The 27,716-nt window shown below is 39.5% G+C and overlaps 1 protein-coding gene across 14 annotated transcripts in view; it reads left to right on the top strand.

Annotated features, from left to right (window-relative positions):
• Nucleotides 1-25,476, top strand: part of NRXN2 (neurexin 2) — a 631,600-nt gene extending 606,124 nt beyond the window's left edge. For 10 of the 14 annotated variants that reach the window (XM_075281756.1, XM_075281760.1, XM_075281758.1 and 7 more), the window contains 2 exons: nt 15,293-15,371; nt 23,478-25,476. In XM_075281756.1, the coding sequence (XP_075137857.1) occupies nt 15,293-15,371; nt 23,478-24,367 (969 nt within the window). In that variant the 3' untranslated portion in view covers nt 24,368-25,476. The remainder of the gene's footprint in view (nt 1-15,292; nt 15,372-23,477) is intronic. The other 4 variants (XM_075281763.1, XM_075281765.1, XM_075281764.1 and 1 more) reach the window with 1 other exon arrangement.
• Nucleotides 25,477-27,716: the final 2,240 nt, after the last annotated feature.

Consider the following 27,716-nt stretch of genomic DNA (forward strand, 5'->3'; position numbering starts at 1 on the left):
CATTAATAGAGATTAGAAATGAGCGAACAGTAAAATGTTCGAGGTTCGATATTTGTTCCGAGTAGTCCCTCAATATTCGACTACTCGAATCGAATATTGAACCCTATTATAGTCTATGGGGGGGGGGGGAATGCTCGTTTCAGGGGTAGGCAACGTTCAATCAAATTATACTTACCAAGTCCACGAGTGAGGGTCGGGCTGGATCCTCCAAGCAGTCTTCTCCTGCAGCGTCCCCACGGCATCTTCCGGCTCTGAATTCACTCTGCCAAGCATCGGGTCCGCACTACAAGCGGACATGCACAGTCGGCTCTGCCCAGGCCCGATGCCTTGCAGAGTGAATGAAGAGCCAGAAGACGCCATGGGGAAGCTGCACGGAGAAGACTTCTAAAGGTAGGAGAAGAACCAGCGTTGATTGGCCGACTGTATAGCATTCAGCCAATCAATGCTGGTTCTGCATCGAACTTTTACATTCGAATAGCGAGTGGTACTCGATCGAATACGAGTATTTCGAATACCGTAGTATTCGATCGAATGCCTACTCGATCGAGTACTAATCGCTCATCTCTAAATAAACTTGTTTCCTTTCTTTAATAAATAAAGAAATTCATAAGGAGATAAGTATACTTTCTATAAACAAACTTAATTCCCTTTAACAATACATGAGGTTAGTTATGGTGAGCTTTTAGAATATTTAAAGATACCAAAATACTCTCAACATAAAAAAGTTCAGTAGGTTTGTTACATATTTTCCTGGTAGGAAGCTTGTAGGGGATTTAAGTAACATTTCATGGGTTGGTTAATGAGCTTCTCTCTGCTGTATGTCCAGATTTATATATCATGTTCCTACGCTACCCCTTCAAGATCAATGAGGGTCTGTAAAGGAGCATGTATTAGTTAATCACATATTGGACTGATTTCTCAATTTTTGGACTATATTACAAATAATCTATGATTTCTGGTTGATGATATGGCTTTGTGTATTCAATGATAAAAGTATTATTGTGCAATGAAATCACTTTCACTAGAAATTTGTGTGAATTAAACTGAGTTAGTAGTGCAAAACACTAAATCTTTGCCACCTTACTGCAGTGCATTTTTTATTTTTAAGTTTATTATCTATCATTGTGGTGGAGTTAAGGGTGATCCTCTGCTCTGCATAGAATAGCTACTGACCTAAATGCCAGTAATCACAGATGTTTTCTCTATTCCATGTAAAGAGTGTTTGGTGACCATTATAGTGAGGCATTAACAGCAAGGGAATAAGGATTAGTGTGTGGTCACCAATATAGTGAGCCACTAACAGCAATGGATAAGGATTAGTCTGTGGTCACCACTATAGTGATCCACTAACAGCAGAGGGATAAGGATTAGAGTGTGCGGTCACCAATATAGTGATCCAGTAACATTCGGGGAATAAGGATTAAAGTGTGTGGTCACCCCAATAGTGAGTCACTAACAGTAGAGGAATAAGGATTAGAGTGTCAGTTCACCACTATAGTGAGCCACTAATGGCAAAGGGGTAAGTATTAAAGTGTGTGGTCATCACTATAGTAGGTCACTAACTACTGAGGGGTAAGGATTACAGTGTGTGGTTATCATTATAGTGAGTCACTAACAGCAGAGGGATAAGAATTAGAGTGTGTGGTCACCAATATAGTGAAACACTAACTGCAGAGGATAAGGATTAGAGCGTGTGGTTACCACTATAGTGAGCCCCTAACAGCAAGGGATAATGATTAGAGTGTGTGGTCACCAATATAGTGAGACACTAACAGCAGAGGAATAAGAATTATTAAAACCTACAAAGGGGTGATTTCATTGGAAATGTACTGCAGCAAGTTATGGGGGTATCAAATTGTTCCCATACAGAAAGGCGGATTTGCATACAACATACATTTGCTATATTTTTTCATTTGTATGGCCTTGTCATAGGCTTTTTTAAATGAATATTATACATAACTTATAGGCCTAGTCCACATGATTTTTGCCATCAGATAAATCCCATAGCATGAATATGTAACATATTTGTATCACATATTTATCTAATGTCACAATTTCTTATTGCTTTGATTTATATAGTTATGTTAACGGATAAAGAAAATGTAAAATGACAAATAGCATTTTAAATATAGCTTCTGAACTAGTTTCAAAGCCCTTTAAAATCTTCCATATGATGATGGAATACATCTATATAATTCCTAAATCCCTAGCTGTACTATTGCTGCTCCAGATATTAAACTTGTAAACTTGCCAATAATATTTGTAATGTATTAGAAGTGCTTAGCGCTGTCTTTTGTTCTCCTTAAATTGTGTTTTACTGTATAAAATGACCAATATAAATGTGCATTTTGATTAGGCTATACATATTTCTCAACCTTTAGTTGAATTCTGCTAGAAAATAAAAAATCCTACGCACATCCTATTCTCCTTCATTGACTCTTTCTAAACAACATTATAAGTTTGTTTTGACTATGGGATTTATATGGATTGGGTGCTCTATGTTGAATGTACTGTTGAATGTACTGCAGCCTTCCATTGGAGTTGTACACCTGAGTGTAAGTAAAGGCTCCTGGCTTGTTTTGGGTCCCCGTCGCAGCTTCCCTCACACCCGTTGGCTGTTCTCCATAATTTTATAAGCATTTACGTTTCCCGTTTCTTCTCTATCTGGTCTCAGACTGCCATGAAGACTTTTTCACAACATGTCTGTACTCAAGCTTCCCTTCATTGCCATCCATATAGCAGACATGCCCAATTTTGTCCTATAGCCTCCCTTACAGGTCTCCAACTCCCTAAACAGTATCAGGGTCATACATTTACAATGCATAGATTGCAGTCGATCAAATGAAATAGGAAAGGAAATCAATGAAGTTTAACCATCCCTAGTGTTGTGAGGTTCACCTTTGGGCCCCCTTGGATTCTGCACTTAGCTGCGACCACTGTGACCCTTTTAGTTACAAACAGTGGGTGTGCAGTACTTCCAGTGTACAGTAAAATCCTCACAATAGAAGAGAATAATGAGTTATGAACAGAACTATGCCATAAATCGACAACCCTTAGATTCTTGATGTTTCCCACTGAAATATGAATCAATCTTTCATGAAATGAGCTTTGATCCTTTGTGAAACTATTATTAAACTGAGCAACGTATGGATTGGTTGGGCCTTTGTTTGCATCACCTCTATGCATAGGTCTGTGACTTGAAGTTCTGTGATAGCCTTCTGCCTGGATGTGTCATCCTGCCGTGCGCTTTCATCTAAATGTTTTTCCTTAAAGGGATCCTATCATAGAAACCCTTTTTTTCATGAGTAACATGTCGGAATAGCCTTAAGAAAGGCTATTCTTCTCCTACCTTTTATTGTCTTCTCCGAGCTGCCGTTCCGTAGGTTCTTGTTTGCAAATGAGTTCTCTCGCAGCACTGGGGTTGGGCCCCAGTGCTCAAACAGCACTGGGGGCATCCCCAATGCTGCGAGAGAACTCTCTCCAGCGCTGCCTCCATCTTCATCAGCAAAGTCCTCTTCATCCTCTTCTTCCGGCGTAGGTTTCCGACTTCTAGGCCTTGGGCAGAGCAGACAGCACATGCCCACAGGACCCGAGAAAATGGCCGCTTACAATACTGTGTAAGTAGTCATTTTCTCGTGGCCTGTGGGCATGCGCAGTCTGCCACGGCAGCGGCACGGAGAAGACAAAGAAAGGTAGGAGAAGAATAGCCTTTCTTAAGGCTATTCTGACATGTTACTAATAAAAAAGTGTTTCTATGATAGGATCCCTTTAAGTTGGCTCTTGCTGCATTGGTATCCCAAAATGTGTATAATATAATACAGCTTTGTATAAAATTATTATTATTATTATTATTATTATTATTAGTAGTAGTAGTAGTAGTAGTAATTATAATAATAATAAATTTTATTTATATAGCGCCAACATATTCCACAGCGCTGTACAATTTTATAGGGTTCATGTGCAGTCAAAAAAGATACCTTACAAAGAAATAGTCACTTTACTCAATGGGACTGAGCGCCCTGCTCACAAGAGCTTACAATCTGTGAGGTAGAGGGGGTGACACAAGAGGTAGCAGGGGTGGCATCGGAGGTAGCATTGCTTATACAGTGGTCAGACAATTTTGTAATAGAGGTTACTGTCATTACACAAACAGAAAATTGTATGAGCCATCACCATTCGTGTCCTTTAAAATGCAGATGGTGCTGGACATATAAAGTTAGCCTGAAATGTCATCACATTGTGTGGGGTAATGTGGGAGCAGGTACAGAGGAGGGTTTGTTTTAGGGATTCTAACTGCGGAATGGAAGCGTCTACATTAGTTATTGTGATAGGCCTGTCTAAAAAGATGTGTCTTTAGTTTATGCTTGAAGCTGTAGAAATTGGAAGTTAATCTGATTGTCCAGGATAGAGCATTCCAGAGAAGTGGTGCAGCTCGGGAGAAGTCTTGTATATGAGCGTGAGAGGTTCTGATAATAACACGTTAGTCTTAGGTCATTGAGTGGGGAAGAGAGGAAGAAACAGAGCCTGAAAATGATACACTGAAAGTGCAGTCTGAGAGATAAGAGGAGAACCAGGAGAGCGTGGTGCACTACAATATATAAGTCCTTAACCAAATTGTGGAAAGCTTTAGTCTACATTTACAGAGTACAAGTGCAAAATGGCCTTGAAAAACATCCATTTAGAACCAGAGTGGCAGCCTTTTTCACAGATTCCTCATATATAAATATATATAGTGTATGTAGGAATCTGAGAAAATAGAGAAGAATAGAACACGACCTAGCGGACTGTCAAAATAATTGTCATGTGACTAGCCCCCATTCACCTGGGTGAATATAGCTTTAGAGTGCTCATAGACAGTGTATTACAGCTGCATTTGCCATGTGCTGTTGCTGAGGGGCACCTGTCGTCTTCCATTTGAATCAATAGTAACATTACAATTGCAGCCTGGTAGTTATGGGTAAGGACATGCGGCTGCTAATTGCCAGGCTGCATGTGCTCATTGCCAATTGCTGGGCCGCACCTGTACTGTTGCTGCTGTTTCAGCTGACAGAGTACAGGTGTGTCGGCAAGTCACACATGACAGTTGCAGCCAGCACACACCATCTAAGGGCTCCTTTACAAGCATATACACAAAGCCTTTATCATTTTCTTAATACTGTAATATCATAGATAAATGTAATATAAACCAAGTTTGGCCTAAGTGATATACTTTAGTGATACTTTTCAAGCTGTCAGAATCTATTTTTGTCTCTTCCTCTCTGTAGGAATAATTTCATTTGATAGAATCCTATTCAATGACAGCTGATTTGCATTACCTCCTATGGTTATAATTGAGGGTCCCTGATTCCTAACAATCTGTAATAGGTGCTGTTTATTTCCAGGTGTGTGGGCTGCTAAGATGCAAAGCTCTTCAGCTAAATGCAGGATATACTGGCAGCTTGATTTGTCTACACGGCAATAACATAGATCCACATATTAACATGTTATTCGGATTTTCTGCCTTTTTTTGTACTGAAGGTGCAAGTACTAAGACATGGCATGAGAAATGTATCTCCATAACTGCCATTTTCTGATTTCCTGATGACATTCTGTTTTGCTGTTTCCGGATATGGGAGGTCACCAGTCCTGCTGGTCCTCTCTCCCCCCTCCTCCTCCGTCCCCATCATACTCATCAATGCTCATGTCCTCTTCTTCTGCTGGGCGTCGCTTACTTCGCAAGGGAGTCGGCACCTGCGCCATAGAACGTCGGCAGAAGTGAAGAGAAGCAGCGTTCTATTGCACATGCATGATTGGCCCGCTGCTTCTCTTCGCTTCTGCCAGCGTTCTATTGTGCAGTCGCCAGCTCTGACACCCAGGTGTGGGCACTGACGAATGTCATCTCCAGGATGAGAAGACAGGTAAGTATGATTGGTTGGGGAACTGAGTTAGTTAGCTAGGTAGGACTAGTAGTTCACAGCCTAGCTAAGGAAATGGGGGGGGGGGGGGGGTGAGGGAGGAAGTGAGATAGGGGATCTAAGTGAACTGCAATGCATCATGGTAGTTGTAGGATACGACTACAGGACTACTATATATCAGGATCTGTCCCTGATATATCCATTGTAGTCTCAGGCCTTACTATAACACTATAACTCCTAGGCAGCAGGCCCGCTGCCTCGGGGTCATGTTTGACGCAGACCTTTCCTTCACCCCGCATATTGAATCACTCGCACGTTCATGCCACCTCCACCTCAAAAACATCTCCAGAATACGCCCTTTCCTTACCAGAGATACACTAAAGACACTTATTGTTTCTCTGATTAATTCTTGCCTTGACTACTGTAACTCCTTCCCCTCACTAAACTCTCCCCTCTACAATCTATTCTGAATGCAGCGGCCAGGCTCATCTATCAGGCTAGACGCTGCAGCGATGCCTCTGGTCTGTGCCAGTCGTTACATTGGCTGCCTATGCATTATAGAATAAAATATAAAGTTATCACCCTCATCCACAAGGCTCTCCATAATGCCGCACCTCCCTACATTTCCTCCCTCATCTCTGTCTACCGCCCAACCCGTGTTCTACGTTTACTCAATGACCTAACACTTACATCCTCTATTATCAGAACCTCCCACGCTTCTCCCGAGCTGCACCACTTCTCTGGAATGCTCTACCCCAGACAATCAGATTAACTCCCAATTTCTATAGTTTCAAACGCAAACTAAAGACACATCTTTTCAGACAAGCCTATCACAATGTCTAACATAAACCCTTAAACCTCCTCTGTCCCCGCTCCCACATTTCCCCACATGATATGACAATCACCTCTATTACAAAAGTGTCTGACCTCTGCATAAGCAATGCCGCCCCTGCTACCTCTTGTGTCATCCCCTCTACCTTATAGATTGTAAGCTCTTGCGAGCAGGGCCCTCAGTCCCATTGTGTGAAATGATTTTCTTTGTAATGTATCTTTCTGTCTGTATTTGAACCCTACAAATTGTACAGCGCTGCGGAATATGTTGGCGCTATATAAATAAAATTTTTTATTATTATTATTATTATTAACTTCACATGTAAACAAATGCAGATGACACCAGGAGCTCCCAGAGAAAGCTAGAAACTACTCAAAACACTGTTTAAGGTATTTGGGTGCACTTATTAACCCATTGATAGCAATAACAGACCTTTTTTACAAATATTTTTTTTTTTTTCCCAGAAAATCCCTTTAGTGAGGCCCCTCCTAGAGATCTCTAGAACAATGTCTATACTTAAGGATGAATGATAGAACCTGTGATCATGTCCTATTGAGAGCAATTCCTGTGTTTGCCATGACACAGATATTTTACAGTATATGTTGATACTGCTGAGTTCTGTATACAAGGGTGCAGATGCAAGCATCTTTATCCCATAAAATCCAGATGGTTCCTGTTTGTGCCGGTACTCCTGTGCTGTAGAAACCTCCTCTTGTGTTAAGACTATGAGGTTAATTGTCGTAATATTGCTAGCAATGAGTTTACAGGGATGTATCTCTTGCTCAAGCAAAGTCTATGTGAAGCCTTAATCTAAGGATTGTTCAAATGAAAAGTCTCATTGCCATTTATATCAATGCCCAGTATACTGCATAAATGCAAGTATGATCTCAAATAGGCAGATTATCAACATTGTGGACACAGGGTAGCTATAAATGCACAACTATTGGAGAGATAGTACATCTGGCAATATAGATCCGATAGAATCTAAAACTTGGGAAACCTCTCCATTCATTGCAGTGATGGAAAAATATAGATTTATACTTGACAAAGATTCCCTGTTAGTGATCAAACATGAAAAGAGCAGATGATACATAAACTTATCTGTAACCTAATGATTTTACTCTGGTATCGGTGACAACTGGCAGTAAAATGTTTACACTGCATACAGAGAAGGCGTCAGTCCATCATGTTCTCCTTTAAGAGGGACCTGGTGTAATGCAAGAGCCAGACAGCCGGCTACCGACAGGATCCCAGGATAGAAACAATCAGAAACAAGGGTTAGGCAGCAAGCGATTACTGAAAAATACATTTCAGTATGACATTTTTGGAATTTGTGAATGAGTGGCACCTAATATTCGCATGTAGATGTATTGTTTGCGCACAAATGAAGTTTACTAGTTGGCACGAAGCACTGCAGTCGAAGACTGCACCGTGGGAAGACTTTTCCTTCCTTCCTGGTTTTGCTATGTTGAGTATACATAGAGAATCTGCAGGTAATTTACAAACTAGGAAATGCTTACTACAATGCCCATTGTACTTGAAATGGATCTATATAGAATAATAGTGGGATATCCAGTTTGTGAGTTTGGATGTTTGTGGGTTTGTGTGTTTGGATGTTTGGATGTTTGTTCCTCAATCACAGCCAAACGGCTGAACGGATTTAGGTCAGATTTCATACATACCTAGATATTCACTAGGAAGGAACAATAGGCTACTTCTTAGGTCCCACACTCACCCGGTACCCTGACCGTGACTGCGAACATTCTCTCTGCCTCCACTGTAGGACCTGAGATGACGGTAGCTATACTATACCTAAAAATTGTGCATTAGCTGAATTAAAAATTGTATAATATTGGATCATGAGCATTTTCATGAACAACATGAAACAAATACATAATGAAGCAAATGTAAGCACTGTTGCTGGTGCTCTTATGTCATATAGATCTTATGGTGTACTGGCCTGTCTCCTGTTAGTGCCTCCAGCAGGTTACGTTGCATCACAGACTGGTCTGGTCTGGGAGGAGATTAGTCCAGGTCTGGGAGGAGATCCCTCAGGAGACCATCCGCAACCTTATCAGGAGCATGCCCAGTTGTTATAAGGAGGTCATACAGGCACGTGGAGGCCACACACACTACTGAGCCTCATTTTGACATGTTTTAAGGACATTACATCACAGTTGTTTCAGCCTAGAGTGTGTTTTTCCACTTTAATTTTGGGGGTGACTCTGAATCCAGGACTCCATTGGTTAATAAATTAGATTTTATTGAAGATTTTTGTGTGATTTTGTTTGGCATCACATTCAACTTTGTACAAAACAAAGTATTCAGTGAGAATATTTCATCCATTCAGATCTAGGATGTGTTATGTGTTATATATGAGTGTTCCTTGTATTTTTTTGAGCAGTGTATATATGTATGTATAAGGGGTTGCTGATCCCGGGCCTATTACCTTATCTTCTATGTCTTATGGCCCTGACTCACAGCTGCTATGGTACTTTCAGGTGTTATTCATTGTTGGCCATGTCTACAGGCAGGAAACAAATGCCTTCTTAATAAGACTTCCAAACACTTTAGGTTATAAACCCTGACTCTCCAGGGAAGTTATTGCAGCAATGATCATTTTCTTTGCATGCAGAGATGCTTTTCTTTATGGTTTCCTTTCATTAATACCTTTTTAGACAATTATTTTTGACTGGATATTTCAGACAATATTGGTCTTCACTGCAACAAATTTGTGTACATATTTTTTTTACTTGTACTTATTAAGGATGAACTGCGCCCAAGAGGCATAATTATCTGTAAAAGCAAAATTTCCATAGACATCAGTAAGGCTTGCTGCAATTTTCTGAGTTTATTTGCAAAATATGGCTGCAGAGAATATCTCTTTTCAGAATACATATCTATTATTTGGTTATGGAAATAAAATAGGTATCAAATAAAGTGAATGGACCTAATAGTCAGCAAGGTAAAAGGAATAAAATTGATGTCCTTATCTTAGAACAAATAGAATCAGATGGTGATTGATACATCTCTCTATATGATACGGACTATTGATACATCGATTGATACATCTCTCTATATGATACAGACTATTGATACATCGATTGATACATCTCTCTATATGATACAGACTATTGATACATCGATTGATACATCGTCTCTATATGATACAGACTATACATGTAGCACCCTGGCAGCCAAATTCTGAGAGTTTCATACACGCTGATTTGATCAGAAAAGAATAATAGGGGGGGATTTATTAAGTTTTGACTTTCCTGCACCATAACTATAGATGAGGTCATCCAGCTATGTTTCACTTTTGTTGCTCCCTACCTTCCAAAAGTCATAACTTTTTTTCCCCATTCACAGAGCTGTAAGCAATACTCCATAATGGTAACATTGAATATTCTATAAGATGTACTGGTAAGCTGGAAAAATATTCAGCATTGGGTGAAGTTACAAAAAAACTACATTTGCATAATTTTGTTGTAGGTTTTATTTTTGTGGCATTTATTTTGCATCCAAAATCACATTTTAGCATTTTCTGCAGGTTGGTATGATTACACAAAAAGCAAAACTTATATAACTTTAGTTATGTTTTAACACCTTAAGGAAAATCCAAAACTTTGAAAAAATCATCCAAGGGCTCCCAGGCATGTCAATGCTAGTTTCATATAAAACCTTGCCTAAGGCCGAATTTAATGCAAAACAACACCAATAACGTGAAAGCACACGGGATAATAAAAAATGTATATCGCATCTTCATTGGAATTCATAAAGTACAAAAAAATCCACAATCATATATATAGGAGTAAGGAACACCCAAGAAAGAAGTAACCCTGGGTAGGTATGGTCGCATCAATAATATATAACCTAGAATGAAGAATTTAGCTGTCAAACACTTATAAATTCCTAGACATGCCTCAATAAAGGTCCATACAAGTCGGTGAACCCAGCTAAGGCTAGGAGTCACAATAGTGCAAGCAAAGACTCACACCAGGCACGCGCCTCCACAAGCGTTTCATTATCGGCTTTGTCTGGAGGAGACACGTGTCAACAAAAATGAGTCTTTCAACTCCCCCAATCATATACAACTGTTAAGACTGCATTACAGAGTGTCACTTTTGTAGATTTGTATCCAGAAGAAAGCCCCAACACACACGATTATTCATTGAACTTATGAAGTGCAGTTTATTGGCTCAACAGAGGTTCAACATTTGGAAGGTCCACTAGTTTAGGTAGTAGTCAGATCAGGGAGGCAACTTTTTGGTCTCTGACAGACCTTTTTTAAGCCAAATCTGATGATATGTGTAAAATAGATTAAGGCAAAGATGCGCTCCCTAGGTATATGTTCTGGTGGATTGTTTCACTGGTGGATTGTTTCACTGGTGAATGTCTTCCAAATGTTGAAGTTCTCTTGAAGCAATAAGCTGCTCTTCATGATCACCACAAATATTTGTGTGTGTTGTGGTCCTTTTCTTGATCCTGATTGGTTTGGAGAAACCTACCACATAGCACCACAAACAGAATTGAGTGTGTGGCACCATTTTTCTCTATTTTTGTAGATTTGGAGAAAAACAAGTTTGAAGTCTCATGAAAAAAGGCAGTTGGGTTTCAGCCCTGAGATCACTGCTGTTATTGCTTAAGTAGAATGGGTGATGTTATAACAGTGGGCAGTTCAGCCCTCACTGCGTGGGGTGGTCCAGGCATGAGATTGTAGGGGTCTGAGTCGCTAGAGCAGTGTCTCCCCTAGTGCACCAACTGTCTCCTTTGTATAAGACTTCAAACCTGGTCTTCTTCACACAAAAGTGACAAATATAATGAAAGAATATTGTTTATCACTTTGATATCCACTGTAACATCATGGTGACTGTATGGACTCGCAGAATAATGGTTGAATTTTTCCAGCTTCAACTTTGTACAGAATATTAAATGATTCCATTAGTTAATACATTTTGTTCTAGAAAAAAACAAGCCATCATACATTTCATTATTAATCAAATAATGAAAATTATTATTTTTTTTTTTTAAAGGGATTCTATCATTGGGATTTTACATTTTTAACTAAACCTATCTTCATGTAATCTTTAGAAAGGCTATTGTAGACATACCTTTTGTTTTGTGATCGATGTAGCCAATTTCAAGAAAAACTTTTTTTGTAGTTGATTTCAAAAATAGAGACGCGGCTGTACTCAAGGAACTTGGAACTAGTTATGGGCTTAAAGGGCTCTATCAGCAAAATCATGCTGATAGAGCCCCACATATGTGTGCATAGCCTTTAAAAAGGCTATTCAGGCACCGTAAAAGTTATATTAAACTACCCCCCCCCCCCCGTTTTAAAATAATAACCTAAAAAAGAATGTGCTCTACTTACGGATCGTGCACCCTGGGCGGGCATTCAGGGTGTGTCTTCATCTTCATCCCCGCCTCTTCTTCCTCCAATGTCCTCCGGTCCCGTCCTCCTCCGGTGCTCATGAACGGACACTGATATAAAAAAAATAGCCTGGGCGCATGCGCAGTAGCATGCGGCTTCTACTACGGCTACTGCGCATCGCCCAGGCTATTTTTTTTTTATCAACGTCCGTTCGCGAGCGCTGGAGGAAGACGGGACCGGAGGACATCGGAGGAAGAAGAGGCGGGGATGAAGATGAAAACACACCCTGAATGCCCGCCCAGCGTGCACTTTCGGTAAGTAGATCACATTCTTTTTTAGGGTATTATTTTAAAACGGGGGGGGGGGTAGTTTAATATAACTTTTACGGTGCCTGAATAGCCTTTTTAAAGGCTATGCACGCATATGTGGGGCTCTATCAGCATGATTTTGCTGATAGAGCCCCTTTAAGTAAGAAAAACAATATGTTGATTGAGGGGCAAGAGATATTTAGGATTTAAGACAGAGGAATGGTTCTAAGGAGAGGATAAAAAGAAGTAGGGAGATTGGACATCCCTGTGGGGTACCATCTGGGATAGTAAATGGGGAATAAAGGAACCCATTGATCCTAAACATGACTGTAAGGGTTGAGTAGAGGGACATAACCCATGAAAGCATGGAGCAGCCGAATCCTATATGTTTCCAGGACTGAGCAAGGAACTCCTAGTCAACCCAGTCAAAAGCTTTTTCGGCTTCAGTGGAGAGTAGAAGCATTTGTAGGACTTTGGTACAAGCGTGGCAAAACATGTCCAAGCTTGTCCCTCGCCTCCCGAGATGGTAAAATCCAACCTTGTGTTGGTGTATTCATTGTTGAAGGTGGGGGTGATTCTAGAGGTTTTGATTTCAGCAAAGAGTTTGGCTTCAACATTTAGGAGAGAAATAGGGTGGAAATTGGCGCAATACAACTGATCTTTCCTTTTTTTGAAAAAAAATGTGATGTGATCTGAGATGTGATATATAGTCTGCAGGCATGTCATGATCCTCAATGAGGACATTGAAGGCATGGAGAAAGACGTCCGATACAAATAGGAGATATTGTTTGTAATAGCGACAGAGCTCCGCTTTCATTTATTGAACTTTCCTGGAAAAAGTGAAGTTGTGCTGCGATTGGTTGATATTTTCCTTAGACATTTTTGATAAATGTAATGTTTATTCCTGCTGCTTAGCAGCAGATAGAAAAAGAAATTACAGAACCATGCCCTAACACCACAATTGCAGTTCTACTAACAGTTTTTATTGCATTAGTTTTATTCTAGCAGGTGAAAAACTAGGACACATCACAGTTTTATTACACCACAACCCGCCCTCAAAATCTGTAATCTCAAACTGCATTGTGCGAACAGGATTTTCCTAAGGAATACCAATGTAGAAAAAGCATTTAGTATTGCAATAGATTTCAGCTATATCCATCATCAATCCTCCTGTTCTTTAAAAAATATAAATACGTTTTCTGTCTGTGTCCCAGGAAATTAACATTGTTTTCCGCTGCTGTTCCCCATCTCTTTTTACTGTAAGGCAACTGGTTGCAACAGGAATCTTTCTCCACTGATCTGTCTGCTATGGGAGCTCAGGAGCAATAGCCATGACCACTTAAAAAAGTTCTGCCCCAGCAACCTGCCAGCCAAAAAAAAAACGGAACGAAGGAAATGAATATACATGTTTTCTGCAGAATTTAAAGGGATTCTACTACTAAATAGCTATTTTTTCTGCTTTAGACGTCGGAATAGCCTTTAGAAAGGCTATTCGACTCTTACCTTTAGACGTGGTCTCCGCGGCGCCGTTCCTTAGGTTTTTAGCGGTATGCTAATGAGTTCTCTCGCAGCAATGGGGGTGGGCCTCAGCGCTCAAATGGTGATGGGGGCGTCCCCACTGCTGCCCGAGAACGCTCTCCAGCCAAGCCTCCTTCTTCAGCTGCATCCTCCCCTTCTCTGTCGTCTTCCTTCTGCGTGAGCGCCGACGCCTGCGCAGTCGGCTCTGCCAGAGAGACAATAGTAGAGCCGACTGCGCATGCCAGCCGGCGGCCATATTTTCGAGGCCGCAATTGCGCACACGCGCAGTACGCTCCTCGAAGTCTGCGCTGAACAGAGCGTACTGCACATGCTCAGTAAGGTCTGTACAGGGTCTATACAAGGTCTTTGACACACGAGTGAAGTCATCCAGGCTTCAGAGGGTCTGTATAGACCTTACTGAGCATGCGCAGTACGCTCTGTTCGGCAAAGACTTCGCAATTGTGGCCTCGAAAATATGGCCGCCGGGCGGCATGCGCAGTCGGCTCTACTAGTGTCTCGCTGCAGAGCCGATTGCGCAGGCGTCGGAGGTGACACAAAAGGAAGACGGGGAGGGGAGAAGGGGAGTATGCAGCTGAAGAAGGAAGCATCGCTGGACAGAGTTCTCGGGCAGCAGTGGGGACGCCCCCATCACCGTTTGAGCACTGGGGCCCGCTCCTATTGCTGCGAGAGAACTTATTAGCATATGGATAAAAACCGGGATTTCTAAGGAACGGCGCCGCGGAGATCACGTCTAACGGCAAGAGGCGAATCAGCTGTATGCAAATTACAGCATACCCAACTGTATATGTTTTGGTTAAAGGAATACCCCACTCTATAGGCATGTCGAGGTTGGCACTTCTTTTTAAAGAGAGATGTCTATGCATATGTGACTCTCTCCATTCACCTCTATGGGAATTCTGAGAATAGTGTAGCCTTCCTACTTCTTAGCTCACAATAGTTGCAAGACGAATGGTAGTAAAAACTTGGTTTTCAAAACAGATGTGGGTTCCAAAGATGGGTCTCACAGCTATCAAACATTTCCTGCGACCAGGGACATAAGCTTTGCACCAGAATATTGGCATATTTTAAATGGTAAAGGGACCTTTGGGCCCCCTCAGGGTTCAGGATATGGTAGCAGCTGCTGTTGCTGCACCCCCTATAGCCATACCATGGCAGACCCATATATATTGGTTTGTATGTGTCATAAAGTTCTGAGATGTAAATACAGCTTCAATAGATTTGGCGCAAACAAGCGACTACTGGAAAACTAGTGATATCTGTCACAAATGATGTCAGTGAAGTAATGCGATGGCTCTCCTTTTCAAAGATAGGAATAATAAAACGATTTCCTATTTGTTTCCTTCAGAATTCTGATGATCTACTTGTAGCCTCAGCTGAATGTCCCAGCGATGATGAAGATTTGGAAGAATGCGAGCCCAACACTGGTAAGACTTAATCCAATACCCACCAAAAATTACTTAGAGGGAATTCCCTTGAATCATACAAAATATGAAAATAGGGCAATGTAGCACATAGATCAACTCAATAAAATAGCTGAAATATTAGATAGGCAGACAGCTAATGGAGGAAGAATTCAGGGATCTGATGTGTTAGCTATACAATACAATATATGATATATTTCAGCTGTACGGGTGAATTTAGGGTACATTGATTAATGTCATAGTTACAGAGTAGCTCTAGCATGCAGTCATATCAGGGCGGGCAATAAAGATAGGATAATATGTGTTGGGACTGTTAAGATATTGTGCAGAAGCAGTGCAAGCAATGTAGGTGAGATTAAAATGATAAAAACACTCAAAATTAGAGTTTCTGACAAATATTTAGAACATGGGTTTTTCTTTCAAGCTTCACTTATTTCTTATTAATTTTTGATACAGACTTAGCAACGGGTCTGGCTCATATGTGCAGTTATAGGATGAACAGGCTGGCACTTTGGTACCCACAATTTACTAAAAAGCAATATTTGCATTTTTTTTTTTTCATTGAATTGAATGTATTTTGTGCTATCGGTTGTTTGGATGTATTCCACTAAATAGCAAGCAACTCAATGCAAAATCGACCAGATGAGCTTTCCAATAGTTCTGTAGCCCATCTCTGACATTCTGTATGTGTGCTACATTTATTTTGTTAAATGATGCAACAATTAAAAAAAAAAACTCAATGAGGAATATGTTTTAGCTCAAAATACAAGCAATTCATGTTTATTAAAAAAAGATGCAAACACGTGTATGGTCATAAAGGCAGATATTTGGTATTACCATTATTAGATGGTTCAGCATAGAGTTAATTTCATATAGGAAAATACATTTGTAATAAGTAGAAGTTTTCATTCTGAAAATCTTCTAAAGACTGTTTATAAACCTTTGGGTTTTTTTTTTCAATAAACAAATTATCATTTGAAGCAACAATTTATATAGTTAATACGTAGGTTAGACTTGTCCCATACAAAAGGATGAACAGAGTAGTTGGCTACGTGTACAGTAGTAACACCTATGATAATTTATGTATAACTATCCTCAAAACAGTGTCCTCATAGTAGTGCTGGCAATGTAGTAACACATAGTAATGTCTGATACCTAGGGGAGCCTTCACACGGAGTAAACGCGTGTGTATTTTTGCAAAATACACGTGTAAAAATGAGACTCCCATTGACTTCAATGATATTTTTTACATGTGTAAAAATACGCCTGTAAAATGTCATTGAAGTCAATGGGAGTCTTATTTTTACACGTGTATTTTTACACATGTATTTTACAAAAATACACGCGCGTTTACTCCGTGTGAAGTGTGAAAACGGTGAAGAATTTGGTGTGGAATTTCAGCACTAAAAAAAACCTCCCATTGACTTCAATGGGTTCCTTTTTCTGTTGAAATTCTACAACAAATTCCTCCCCATTTTCTTCCGTGTGAATGCCCCCTAAGAGTGCATACTTGTAGAATAACCAAAACACAGACACATATGACCAGATGGCAGTAAACTATCAACGGCAAAAGCAGTGCGTAGAAGAGTTGGCATGATATTGTATCTCATCAGTTAAAAAGGACTTTTTACCACCTTCACCAACCTGCACAGTTTTTCTCTAGTCCCTATTGTTCCCAGGTAGTCATTTCTTTTGGTTTCGGCACAGATATGCTGATCAGACTCTACTGTCAGCTGGGCAATGTCGGGGTGTTTGCTCCCGCCCACTCAGCTGAGTGAATTAACACAGTGCTAATTGCTCAGGAATGGTGGGGACTAGAACATTTGTCCAACTGAACTATAATCAGATGAGTTGGAACCTATTAAAGAATGTAAAGAATTAAAGTTGGTGATATTGGTGAATGGTCTCCTTTACAGGGGTTGTACAGGATTGAAATAAAACACCAACACTAGTTGTTTGTAATATTGCATCTGAGGTCCATTCATCCCAGCCTGTAGAGAAGTGTGGCAATGTTTTTATGAAAATTGTGGTTTTCTATTGATGTAAAACCCCTTTAAAGGGATTTCCTGAGAGTGAACTATTAATTATGTTCATATTGAGCGATACATTATAATATTGATATGCTTCTGGTGCCATGTGAAAGAAGAGATTCTCAGTTTTACCTGTATTATTTCTAGATATATCACCAGTTGGAAGCACAAACTACATATACTTACATGCAGTTCTATATCCTGACTGTGTTTACAACTGGTTATATTTAATGCCAATAGAGAAGCAGGGACAGAGAGTGTATTTCAGTGCAGAATTTCACCAAAAACAGCCAGAATACATTAAAGGGGCTCTATAACTGGTAAAAGTCATTTTTAAATAATCACATCCTTGCATAGGCTTTATAAATGCTATTCCACACTCCGTTTTTATTCATATGCTAATGAGCTTCCAGCCAGCACAGGAAGTTCCTAGCAGCACTCGTCTCTCCTATTATCTCTATGCAAACAGGAAGCTGAGTCATCGTCATCATTAGCAGCAGTCTCCCATAGGGAACAATAGCAAAGAGGTGCACGATGTATCGTGCACCAGTCAATTAGCATATGAATAAAAACAGACTTATTCAGAAACCACTGAGGCAATCTACATACTACGGCTGTATTCACACAGAGTAACGCCAGGCGTTTTTTGTGTGCTTTTTGCACATAGCGCCGCGTTAACGCCGCGTAGCACCGCGTTAACGCCGCGCTATTTTGTGGTGGCGTTGCCCGGCGTTAACGCGGCGCTATGTGCAAAAAACACACAAAAAACGCCTGGCGTTACTCTGTGTGAATAACAGCCTAAAGGTAAGTGTGGAATAGCCTTTATAAAGCCTATGCAAGGATGTGATTAGTTAAAAATGACTTTTCCCAGTGATAGAGCCCCTTTAATAAAGTAAATTATAAAATATATTATAGTCATAAATACTTGCAGAAAATCAAAAGTTTAGTCACTTTAAGGCTAAGGCCTCACTTAGTAGGCCACAGCATAAAATCACTGCAGGTTTCCTCTGCAAACTTTCTAATTGGCTTTAGAAATGGCAGCATTTTTTTCTGCAATGTGAATCCCATCCACATTGCAGTGACCACAGCAGGTCCCAGGCCTAACTCTTAGAAAAGCCGTTTTTCATAAAATAATTTATTTGACACTGAAATTAAGCCACGCTGCAGAATGGTCCCTGACCTTGAGGCCTAATAACAGTCTCTAGGCTATGGCCATTGCTAGTCTATTATCTACAAGACAAAATGTATTAGTTTCTTATGCGGGATGCCTGTATGAACATGACATATTTTACCTTTAGTCTATTCTCCCCTCTGTTTCATTGTTTGAGCATCTAACACTAGGTTCACACCTGCGTTCTACTCTCCGTTCTGAGCTTTCCGTCGTCTGCATGCAAGAAGACGGAAACCACAGACCGGGTCCAGCCATGAGCGGCGGTGAGCGTTTTATGCTCTCCGCCGGGAACCCGGGTTTTTTAAATCCGGACACAGAGTACTGCATATCCGACTCTGTGTCCGGATTAAAAAACCCGGTTTCACGGCGGACAGCATAAAACGCTCACCGCCGCTCACGGCCGGACATCTTTCTCACCCATTCAAATGAATGGGTGAGAAAGAGTCCTGCAGGTTTCCGTATCCTGCCTCTGTTTTATGCAGGAAACGGAAACCTGCAGAACGGAGAGCGGGGCGCAGATGTGAACGAGCCCTGAGGCTGTATTTAGTAGCCCATGTAAGAGATATTTACTTTAGTTCAGGGCTTCATGGTGGCATACACACTAGAAATAGCTTTAATTTCCATGCAATACACTACCTGCATTATTAGTAAGTAGGGAAAGGTTATTCAAAAAAGTTAACATTATTGTATCACTTGTGGCCACGATATTGCAAACACATGACCTCATATGAGCACGGGCAGTGTCATATAGTCCTATAGGAATACTTTCTTACAGTGTTAAAATGCATATTCCGGGTCAAGTGCATGTGCAGTTATCAAAAAAGTGGATGTGCAACCAATTACAGGAAATAGTTATGTGCTAGATGTTAGAGAAGGGCGAACATCTGAAGATTCATTTTGTCTTTGATTTGGACGAAGCAATCTTTCAGATTGTTTCAATTCATACTTATTGGGATATAATCAGAAGTGAATTTATTATACTTGGGGGCCTCTTCAGACGCCAGATTATAATACATGGAGACCCATATATAAAAAAAACATTGATACTTACATTTCTTATTTTGAAGCTTCCTCTCAGTCTCCTGGTGATGTCATATGCTTGGGACATCTGTGATTGACCCTCAGTGATGACATGTGCATGCCCATATGAATGCTGTGACCCAATCACAGGCCTCATCAGTGACCCCCAGGTGTGTGACATCACAAGGAGCGCATCAGATACCTCCCCTGGGCCTACACCTAGTATAGTCTTAGGTCTAAAGAGTCCTCAAGTTATATTAATTTATAGCAATGCATTTCACCATGCCAATTTTAGTTAACCCAAGACAAATCCCAAAATGTTTGAATTTGTTAAAAAAAATAAAATTGCAATTTGGGATATTTGGGGTTAAACCTAACTCATATCAATGTGGTTTGCAGATCTCCATTAGGAATTAGTTTTACTATATACTGTATGTATATATAGAATATTTTGTGTAGTGAAACACAAAATGTAATAATTAAAGATGAGCGAACAGTAAAATGTTCGAGGTTCGATATTCGTTTCGAGTAGCCCCTCAATATTCGACTACTCGAATCGAATATTGAACCCTATTATACTCTATGGGGGGGGAAATGCACGTTTCAGGGGTAGGCAACGTTCGATCAAATTACACTTACCAAGTCCATGAGTGAGGGTCGGGCTGGATCCTCTGAGAAGTCTTCCCCGTGCAGCATCCCTGTGGCGTCTTCCGGCTCTACAAGCGGGCATGCGCAGTCGGCTCTGCCCAGGCCCGATGCCTGGCAGAGTGAATTCAGAGCCAGAAGACGCCGCGGGGAAGCTGCATGGAGAAGAATTCTAAAGGTAGGAGAAGAACCAGCGTTGATTGGCTGACTGTATAGCATTCGGCCAATCAATGCTGGTTCTGCATCAAACTTTTCCATTCGAATAGCGAGTGGTACTCGATCGAGTATGAGTATTTCGAATACCGTAGTATTCGATCGAATACCTACTTGATCGTATACTACTCGCTCATCTCTAGTAATAATTCATATTGGAACTAATTATACTTTACTAGTTATACCTACAATACTCCATGATCAACCATCAGTGCATATTTGTACTATGGTATGTATTATTAATAAATGCAAAGTGACCTCAGTGGCCTGAGCTTGTACAACTCCAAGGCCTAACTTTTGTATTTCAATTAAAGTGTAATTATTTCTTCACATGGATCTAGAAGTATACTGAACTGAATTTTAATTATTAGAGAAAAGGATTTTCATGTACAAGGGAAAGGGTGTTGGTGTGATTTAATAAAAAGCTGAAATATGTTCAGGGTCTTGCTGAGCAACCTATTATTTAAACGTGGTATCCTATTAGTTTTTCTGCTGCTAATAGCCCCATTATGGCTGCAGCACATTTTACATTTCTCCTAAAGACAGGGGGCATGTACAACACAGAGCAGGCTGACCCTTTCTATTGTTACTACTATTGGTTTCTTTACATGTATTTCTGCCAGGAGTAACTAAAATAGCAAACAACTGAGAACAGCCAAAAATAAAAACATGACCTAGGAGATCCAGGGACACTGGCATGCAAATCTAGGTTATGGCCCAGCTAAAATGATCCCTGAGACAGAACAAGAGAAAGCAAGCAGCTGTCCTTATTGTGCTAAGATATCTATGACTAATATCTTATCAATAATCAGTAACACAAACAGCTAATCAGAAGTATATAGTATATATATATATATATATATATATATATATATATATATATATATAGTATTAGGAAGACTCTTCTTGCACTCATTTCTGTACAGCTGTGGGCTCTGTAAGAAGCCATAGACTTCACTGAGCAGTATACAGGCAGGGAATATTCATAGACATATACAGACTGGAAACATAGACCTGCACTTCTCTCCTCCACTCACTGTGTTACTGTCTTGAGCCTTCTGGTTAATAAAAATGGTACTTTCTTAGTAATACAGTTTGATCATTCAATGATCAAGAAAGGAGACACAGTGGCAGGAACTTAAGAGAGTCTTTTTCAGGCAGGACACAGCCACATTTTTAAGTGCATTACATTTCAGTTCAGAATCACTTAGTCTATTTACTGAGCCTTAGTTGTCTGAAAAATTAGTTACCATTTAAATGGGTTTTTCCAAGTTCACCCACAGGATAGAGGATAAGTGTCTAATCGAGGTGTATGGCTGCTAACTCTTACCAGTCATGAGAATGGGGTCCGTATGGAGTCTGTATAGAGTGCCTATGTAACTCTGCTGCTCTATTTATTTCTATGGGACTGCAGTAGAGAACCAACCAACTCTATGAGAATGCTAGTTATCTCTGACATGCCTATAGAAGTAAATTGAGTGGCCCTGTAGCATTAAGATGGGAGGTCATGGGAGGTCAATAGGATCCTATTCTCAAGACTGGCGGGGATCCCAGCAGTTCAACACCCACCAGACACTTATCCCCTTTCTTGTATCTTTAAAGTGTAATATTTAATGTTTAATATTGCTTTGGGGATAGCGTGTGGTAAGTTATATATAAAGTAATAGATATATCTAACTACTTATATAAAGAAACACTTCCAAACATTGCTGAAGTTTAATGAACTGTTTTATAATTGTTATACAAAGCAAGTTGTTTTTGTATTGAAGGCCAGCTTTATATTCTGGGGTATTTCTGTCTCCCTTGCCCCTATTCAATAATTTCCTTTTATTTTTGCTTTGCTTTTATTTTTCTTTTCATCTTTTTTGTAACATAATCTCTATATAATTTGATTGTTCATGGTCATAATTCCTTTTTTTAAAAGTCTTTTAAAGGTCAGCATATCTTATAGAGGTACGCTCACTAAGCTATGCTAGGCCGAAAACATTCAAATCGATTATTAATAAACATATTTTATATATGATGTTTGAGTAAAATAAGTGAAATTTTTAAACTATAAAGTGACCGTGAAACAGTAAAGTAAATTAAACAAGAAAGTGTTTTTTTTTACCCAGAGGTTTCACAGTTTCTTTTGTAATTTTTTTTTGTCTTCATGCTAAAATCACATGTGGCCAATTGTTTGATGTAAGTTGTCTAAATATTCTGAATCAATTTTATTTGCTGAGCACAGAGCAGCTGAAATAAACAGATAGTAGATAATTGGGAAGAATGTTAAACTTAAACTGTGGGAGGTATATTAGACAGGACAGCTAGTGTTCACTTTAGAAATAAAAATGGGTGTTAAACTAGGTATTTATGGCAAAAAAAATTAGGAAAAATATTTCATCGGGGAGTAGAATATACATCAGGTTAAACTGACATCGAAAAATTATGGAATGAAAAATGATATTTAAAAATAAAATAAATTTATAAATAAGAGAATTTGTCTCAAAATTAACGTAGAAAAATATGGAGTTGTCTGAGAACTATGGAAACCGCATAGTTTTAAGTAATTTAAGAAAAGAAAATTGATAAAGAGTTTCAAAGATAGATAAAAATTAATGTCATAAAATAGTTTAAGCATATTAATAGATTTAGCATATTAATATAAAATGTTGGGTTGTTTGAATCATGAGGCTACATATCAGTTATGATTTTAAAACTATATATAGCATAAAAATAGTATATAAGAAATATGTACAAATTACAAGAAATTGTTACAAATAAGCAGGGCACATAGGAAACTTAGCTATTAAATAATTACTATTCAGTTGTGTATTACATAGAATTAAAATAATATTACTATATATAGCTTAGATAGTTTATTTTATATGGAAGAGCATTTCTGGGTTGATTTAGAGCCATCTAGTAATTTTAGATATTATGTTAGAGTTAGAAGTTAGCATTGTCTTGACTGTATGTTTATATTCTGAGGTTTTTATTCACACAATATTCTTTGCTGTTTTCTCTGTTTTTTTGTCTTGTTTACAGGAGGGGAGTTAATATTACCCATAATAACCGAAGATTCCTTAGATACCCCTCCCATTGCCACCCGATCCCCCTTTGTACCTCCTCCCCCCACCTACCGAACTGTCCTCACATTGGACACCACCAAAGATTCCTTGAGTGTTCCTTCCAACTTGAGGCCACCATGCCCTTCTGAGCAAGAAGATAGTGATTGCGAGGAGGGGATAGAGGTCTCTGGTTATGCCTCAGGGGAGGTATTTGAATCGAGTTTCCCTCCTACTGATGACGAGGACTTCTATACCAGTTTTCCATTGGTAACCGATAGAACCTTGCTATCCAGACCAGATAGTGCAGCACGGAGACCTCCAGGTTCTCGGCCAAATACCAGGGCAGGAGGTTCAACCTCCTCCCCTTATGACCTTCTCACCTCCACCACATCCCCAGATCTTGTCCGGAACATCCCCGCCGGCAAAATGAATAACAGGGAGCACCCAAAACCTAATATAGACCAATTTCCCCATATTCCTACCTCTTTCCAGCTGGATAAGCTGAACAAACAGAGGTTTCCATCTATAACTTCTTCCCCTAATTTCCATAATTTCCCTACAGCAAATCCTACAGGCTCAGGGGAGAAAGGGTCCCCTGGAGCAGTGGAAGTTATCAGGGAGTCCAGCAGCACAACAGGAATGGTTGTGGGAATCGTGGCAGCAGCTGCTCTTTGCATCCTCATTCTCCTCTACGCAATGTACAAGTACAGGAACAGGGATGAAGGGTCTTACCAGGTGGACCAAACCCGGAACTACATCAGCAACTCAGCACAGAGTAATGGTGCTGTGGTTAAAGAAAAGACAGCACCTGCCACTAAAACAGTTGGTAAGAGTAAGAAAAATAAGGACAAGGAGTATTATGTGTGAAAGTATAAAATGGACTCTCCCAAATATGGGAGTATGGTTGGGCAACATCTAACCAGCCATTTAATGGAGATACCAGACTGACCCCATGCTGTGACCAATCATTGACTAAGCAAAAGTGACTAAGCCCCAGGTCAACAGTTGGCTGTCACCTTAATCAACTATTCAAATGCTTAAACAACTGCCAACTGTTAAAAACCCAGTTAAGGGTTATCCAGACATTAACCTTTGGTCAGCCATTTGAATGTCAAAATTAGTCAACCTACTGTACTGTATCTACAGTAACCAAGGAAGCATTCATGGACATATCCACTGTTTCTCAAAATCATCTAGCAGTGGATGAACACCAACCAGTCTTCTACTAATTGACCATGATCTGACCATCTATTGAAAAAATCCTGTGCCCAGTCTCTCAGCTAAACTTTTTACTTTAACCTTAAACAGGAAATACATCTCTTGCTCATTCCTGCTCATCTCTTCCTCCTCCTGTTTTAAGGAAAAAAGCCAAGATTCACTGATCTTTTATGTTGGCAACTCCTGGAAATATATAAAAATAATAAAAGATCCAAAAACTTGGTTCCTGTCAAAGTATGGTAGTACTGAGAAAGGGAATGTAGTATGGAGATCTCCTTCCATGGACAAAAATGCTGAAATTAGGAGAGATGGTCAATAATATTCAACTATAATCTTTTAACAACATGGAGCCATTGAGGGGAGAGGATGGAAGTGTGTTCAGAAAACCACTTTTAGAGACAAAGACTCATTAAAAAAATTTGATAGAGGGCTAAAAGGACTGGCCTTGGTTATGCTCTCCCCTCCCTTATCCTCATTGCCCCTCAAATTCCTCTATGCCCTCCTAAAGATCAAGGTTATTTCTATTCTGGTTTGTGTGGTGTTGTCTTGGTTTTTTGAACGCTGAGCCGTGCGTTTGACTTCTTCGTGGACTCAATCTACTGCCCCACACCCCCTCAAGAAATCAAAACCCATTTTATCACCCCAGGCTTTCTCCACATACCCCTTGAAATAAAATGGACTTGTAATAAGGGGTTTGGGCTACTGGGGCAAAGAGAGTATCAGAATATCAATAAAGCAAATGTTACGGCCTTGTATAAGAGTGTTGAGACTGTTCATGAAGAGGTTTAGCCTATACTTCAGTATAGTACCATCGTTCTCTACATTCAATTCAGATTATACTCATAGTACTTTCAATTCTTCACATGCAATTTAATTCAGATTATACACCACTGAATAATAATGATAACAATAACCATTAATATTATATTAATGGAGGTTTTCCATATTTTGACATTCTGCATATTAAATGGGACAAGTCTGAGTCTAATGCCAACAATCTTAGATAAATCAATATATTCCACCAGTTAATAGGCCCCAAGTAACACAATAAATTCCTTCTGTTTACCAATCCATAATCCATATTGGGTATAACGTTTTGGAATCTTGCAGTGGGAGACAAAGCCATAGGCACACGGAAAGTTCATTCCTTACAGAAGACTAAATAGATTAAACTGCTGAAAAACATACTGTATAAAAGAATAGAAATTGCAAAAAACAAATCCAGTGATATTATATTTTATGATGGAATTCTCTTTCTCATATTTTGCAGTATAGTTTTTACTTGGAAATTCATTAAATTAATTTATTAATAATATAAAACATAGTTGTTATTTTTTCAAGTGTTTGGGCAATTCTCAGTTTTAATCTTGATTTCTTGTTTTTACTTAAACAAGCTGAAATTAGTTCAGTGAGCTGGCACAGTATGTGTATACACAGGCTTCCTCCCAGCTACTGAGTACAGTGATAAAAAGCTGTTGATCATAGCTTGCACTGGGAAGCGAAATCCTCCATAGAGTATACAAGACTCCAGGCTAACATTGATTTCATAATTCAGATGAAAACCAGAATCCTGCTCCTTTGAAATAATTGAATTATTGAAACACATTTCTTGATCAGTACAGAGCCACAAAGATCCCAAACCTTTACATAAAACTAGTGCAATGTCTCTGTATCCTGCTGCAAGATTTCAATACCTAGTCCAATTTCGTGCAACGAATGGACGTGAAGCAGTTGGGGCCGCTATGTCTTTGAAAGAGAGAAGATATCGGAAATAAAGTATTAGGTAATCCGGATTCTATTGTTTTTAATGCAAAGGATTTATCAACTGGGATAAAAGTTTTTTGATAAAAGGGCGATTAAATTGGTTAAAAATGTCAACTAAGCATTTCTCTCCTTAGTGGTACTCTGCTGCTGCATTCCTTCATTTACCATGTGCCTCCTAATCTCTATTCTGGTCCCATCGAGACACACAGGAAATCTCAGGAAAGATTTGCTAAGTTAGCACCCTGATGCAGTCAATAAGGTGTCATTTCCTGTGTGTCATTTCCTGTGTGTCATTTCCTGTGACTAGGAAGTAGATTGTAACAGGGGACCCGCTATGCACCAGAATGGCAGCAGCAGTGTATTTGTCAGGTTAGCAATGTTGCTTTCAGTTTTTTTTAATCCACTCTATTCTTGGAGAACTTCTTTAAGTGATGGTAAAACAGTATGGTAAGTTATATAACTAAACTTCACTTAAAGAAGTTCTCCAACTAGTTAAAAAATTCTTTAGTGATAAGAAGTATAAAACATAATAGAAGTGCAGAATACCCCACTAGTATAGTTAAAATATAGTCTACATTAAAGGGAAGCTTCAGCGTTGGAGCAACTTTAAAGAGTATATTATATGGGTTGTGAGAGACAAATGTTATTGTTTGTATAATGGAAAGTTTTAACATTTTCTAATATACTTTCTTTGTCAGCGTCTCACGGTTTTCTAGATCTCTGCTTGCTGTTATTCATTGTATACTTCCAGTGGAAAAAAATCAGTCCACGGTCATGTGATGATGTCTATAGTCATGTGATGAACAGTCCGTGGTCATGTGATGAACAGTCCGTAGTCATGTGATGAACAGTCTATGGTCATGTGATGAACAGTCCATGGTCATGTGATGAACAGTCTATGGTCATGTGATGAACAGTCCATGGTCATGTGAAGAACAGTCTATGGTCATTTGATGGACACAGAAGAGCATGTGCCACAAGGTCATGGATTTATTTTTATCCGCTCGAAGTCAGTCGAATAAATGACAGCAAGCCGAGATTTAGAAAACCAGACAATAACATTTCCCTTAAATACACAAATTGCAATGACTAACCAACTAGATTCACAACATAGTGATGCCCATCACGACAAAATGTATACAATGCTGTATTTCATAGAATTTATTTTGGGAAACTTTCTTGGAATATCACTGAGGGCTTGCCACAAACATGTGTGAACTTAGGGTTAAATTTA

Source organism: Leptodactylus fuscus, chromosome 7, assembly GCF_031893055.1.
Source record: "Leptodactylus fuscus isolate aLepFus1 chromosome 7, aLepFus1.hap2, whole genome shotgun sequence".
In the NCBI taxonomy this organism is placed as follows: domain Eukaryota; kingdom Metazoa; phylum Chordata; class Amphibia; order Anura; family Leptodactylidae; genus Leptodactylus; species Leptodactylus fuscus.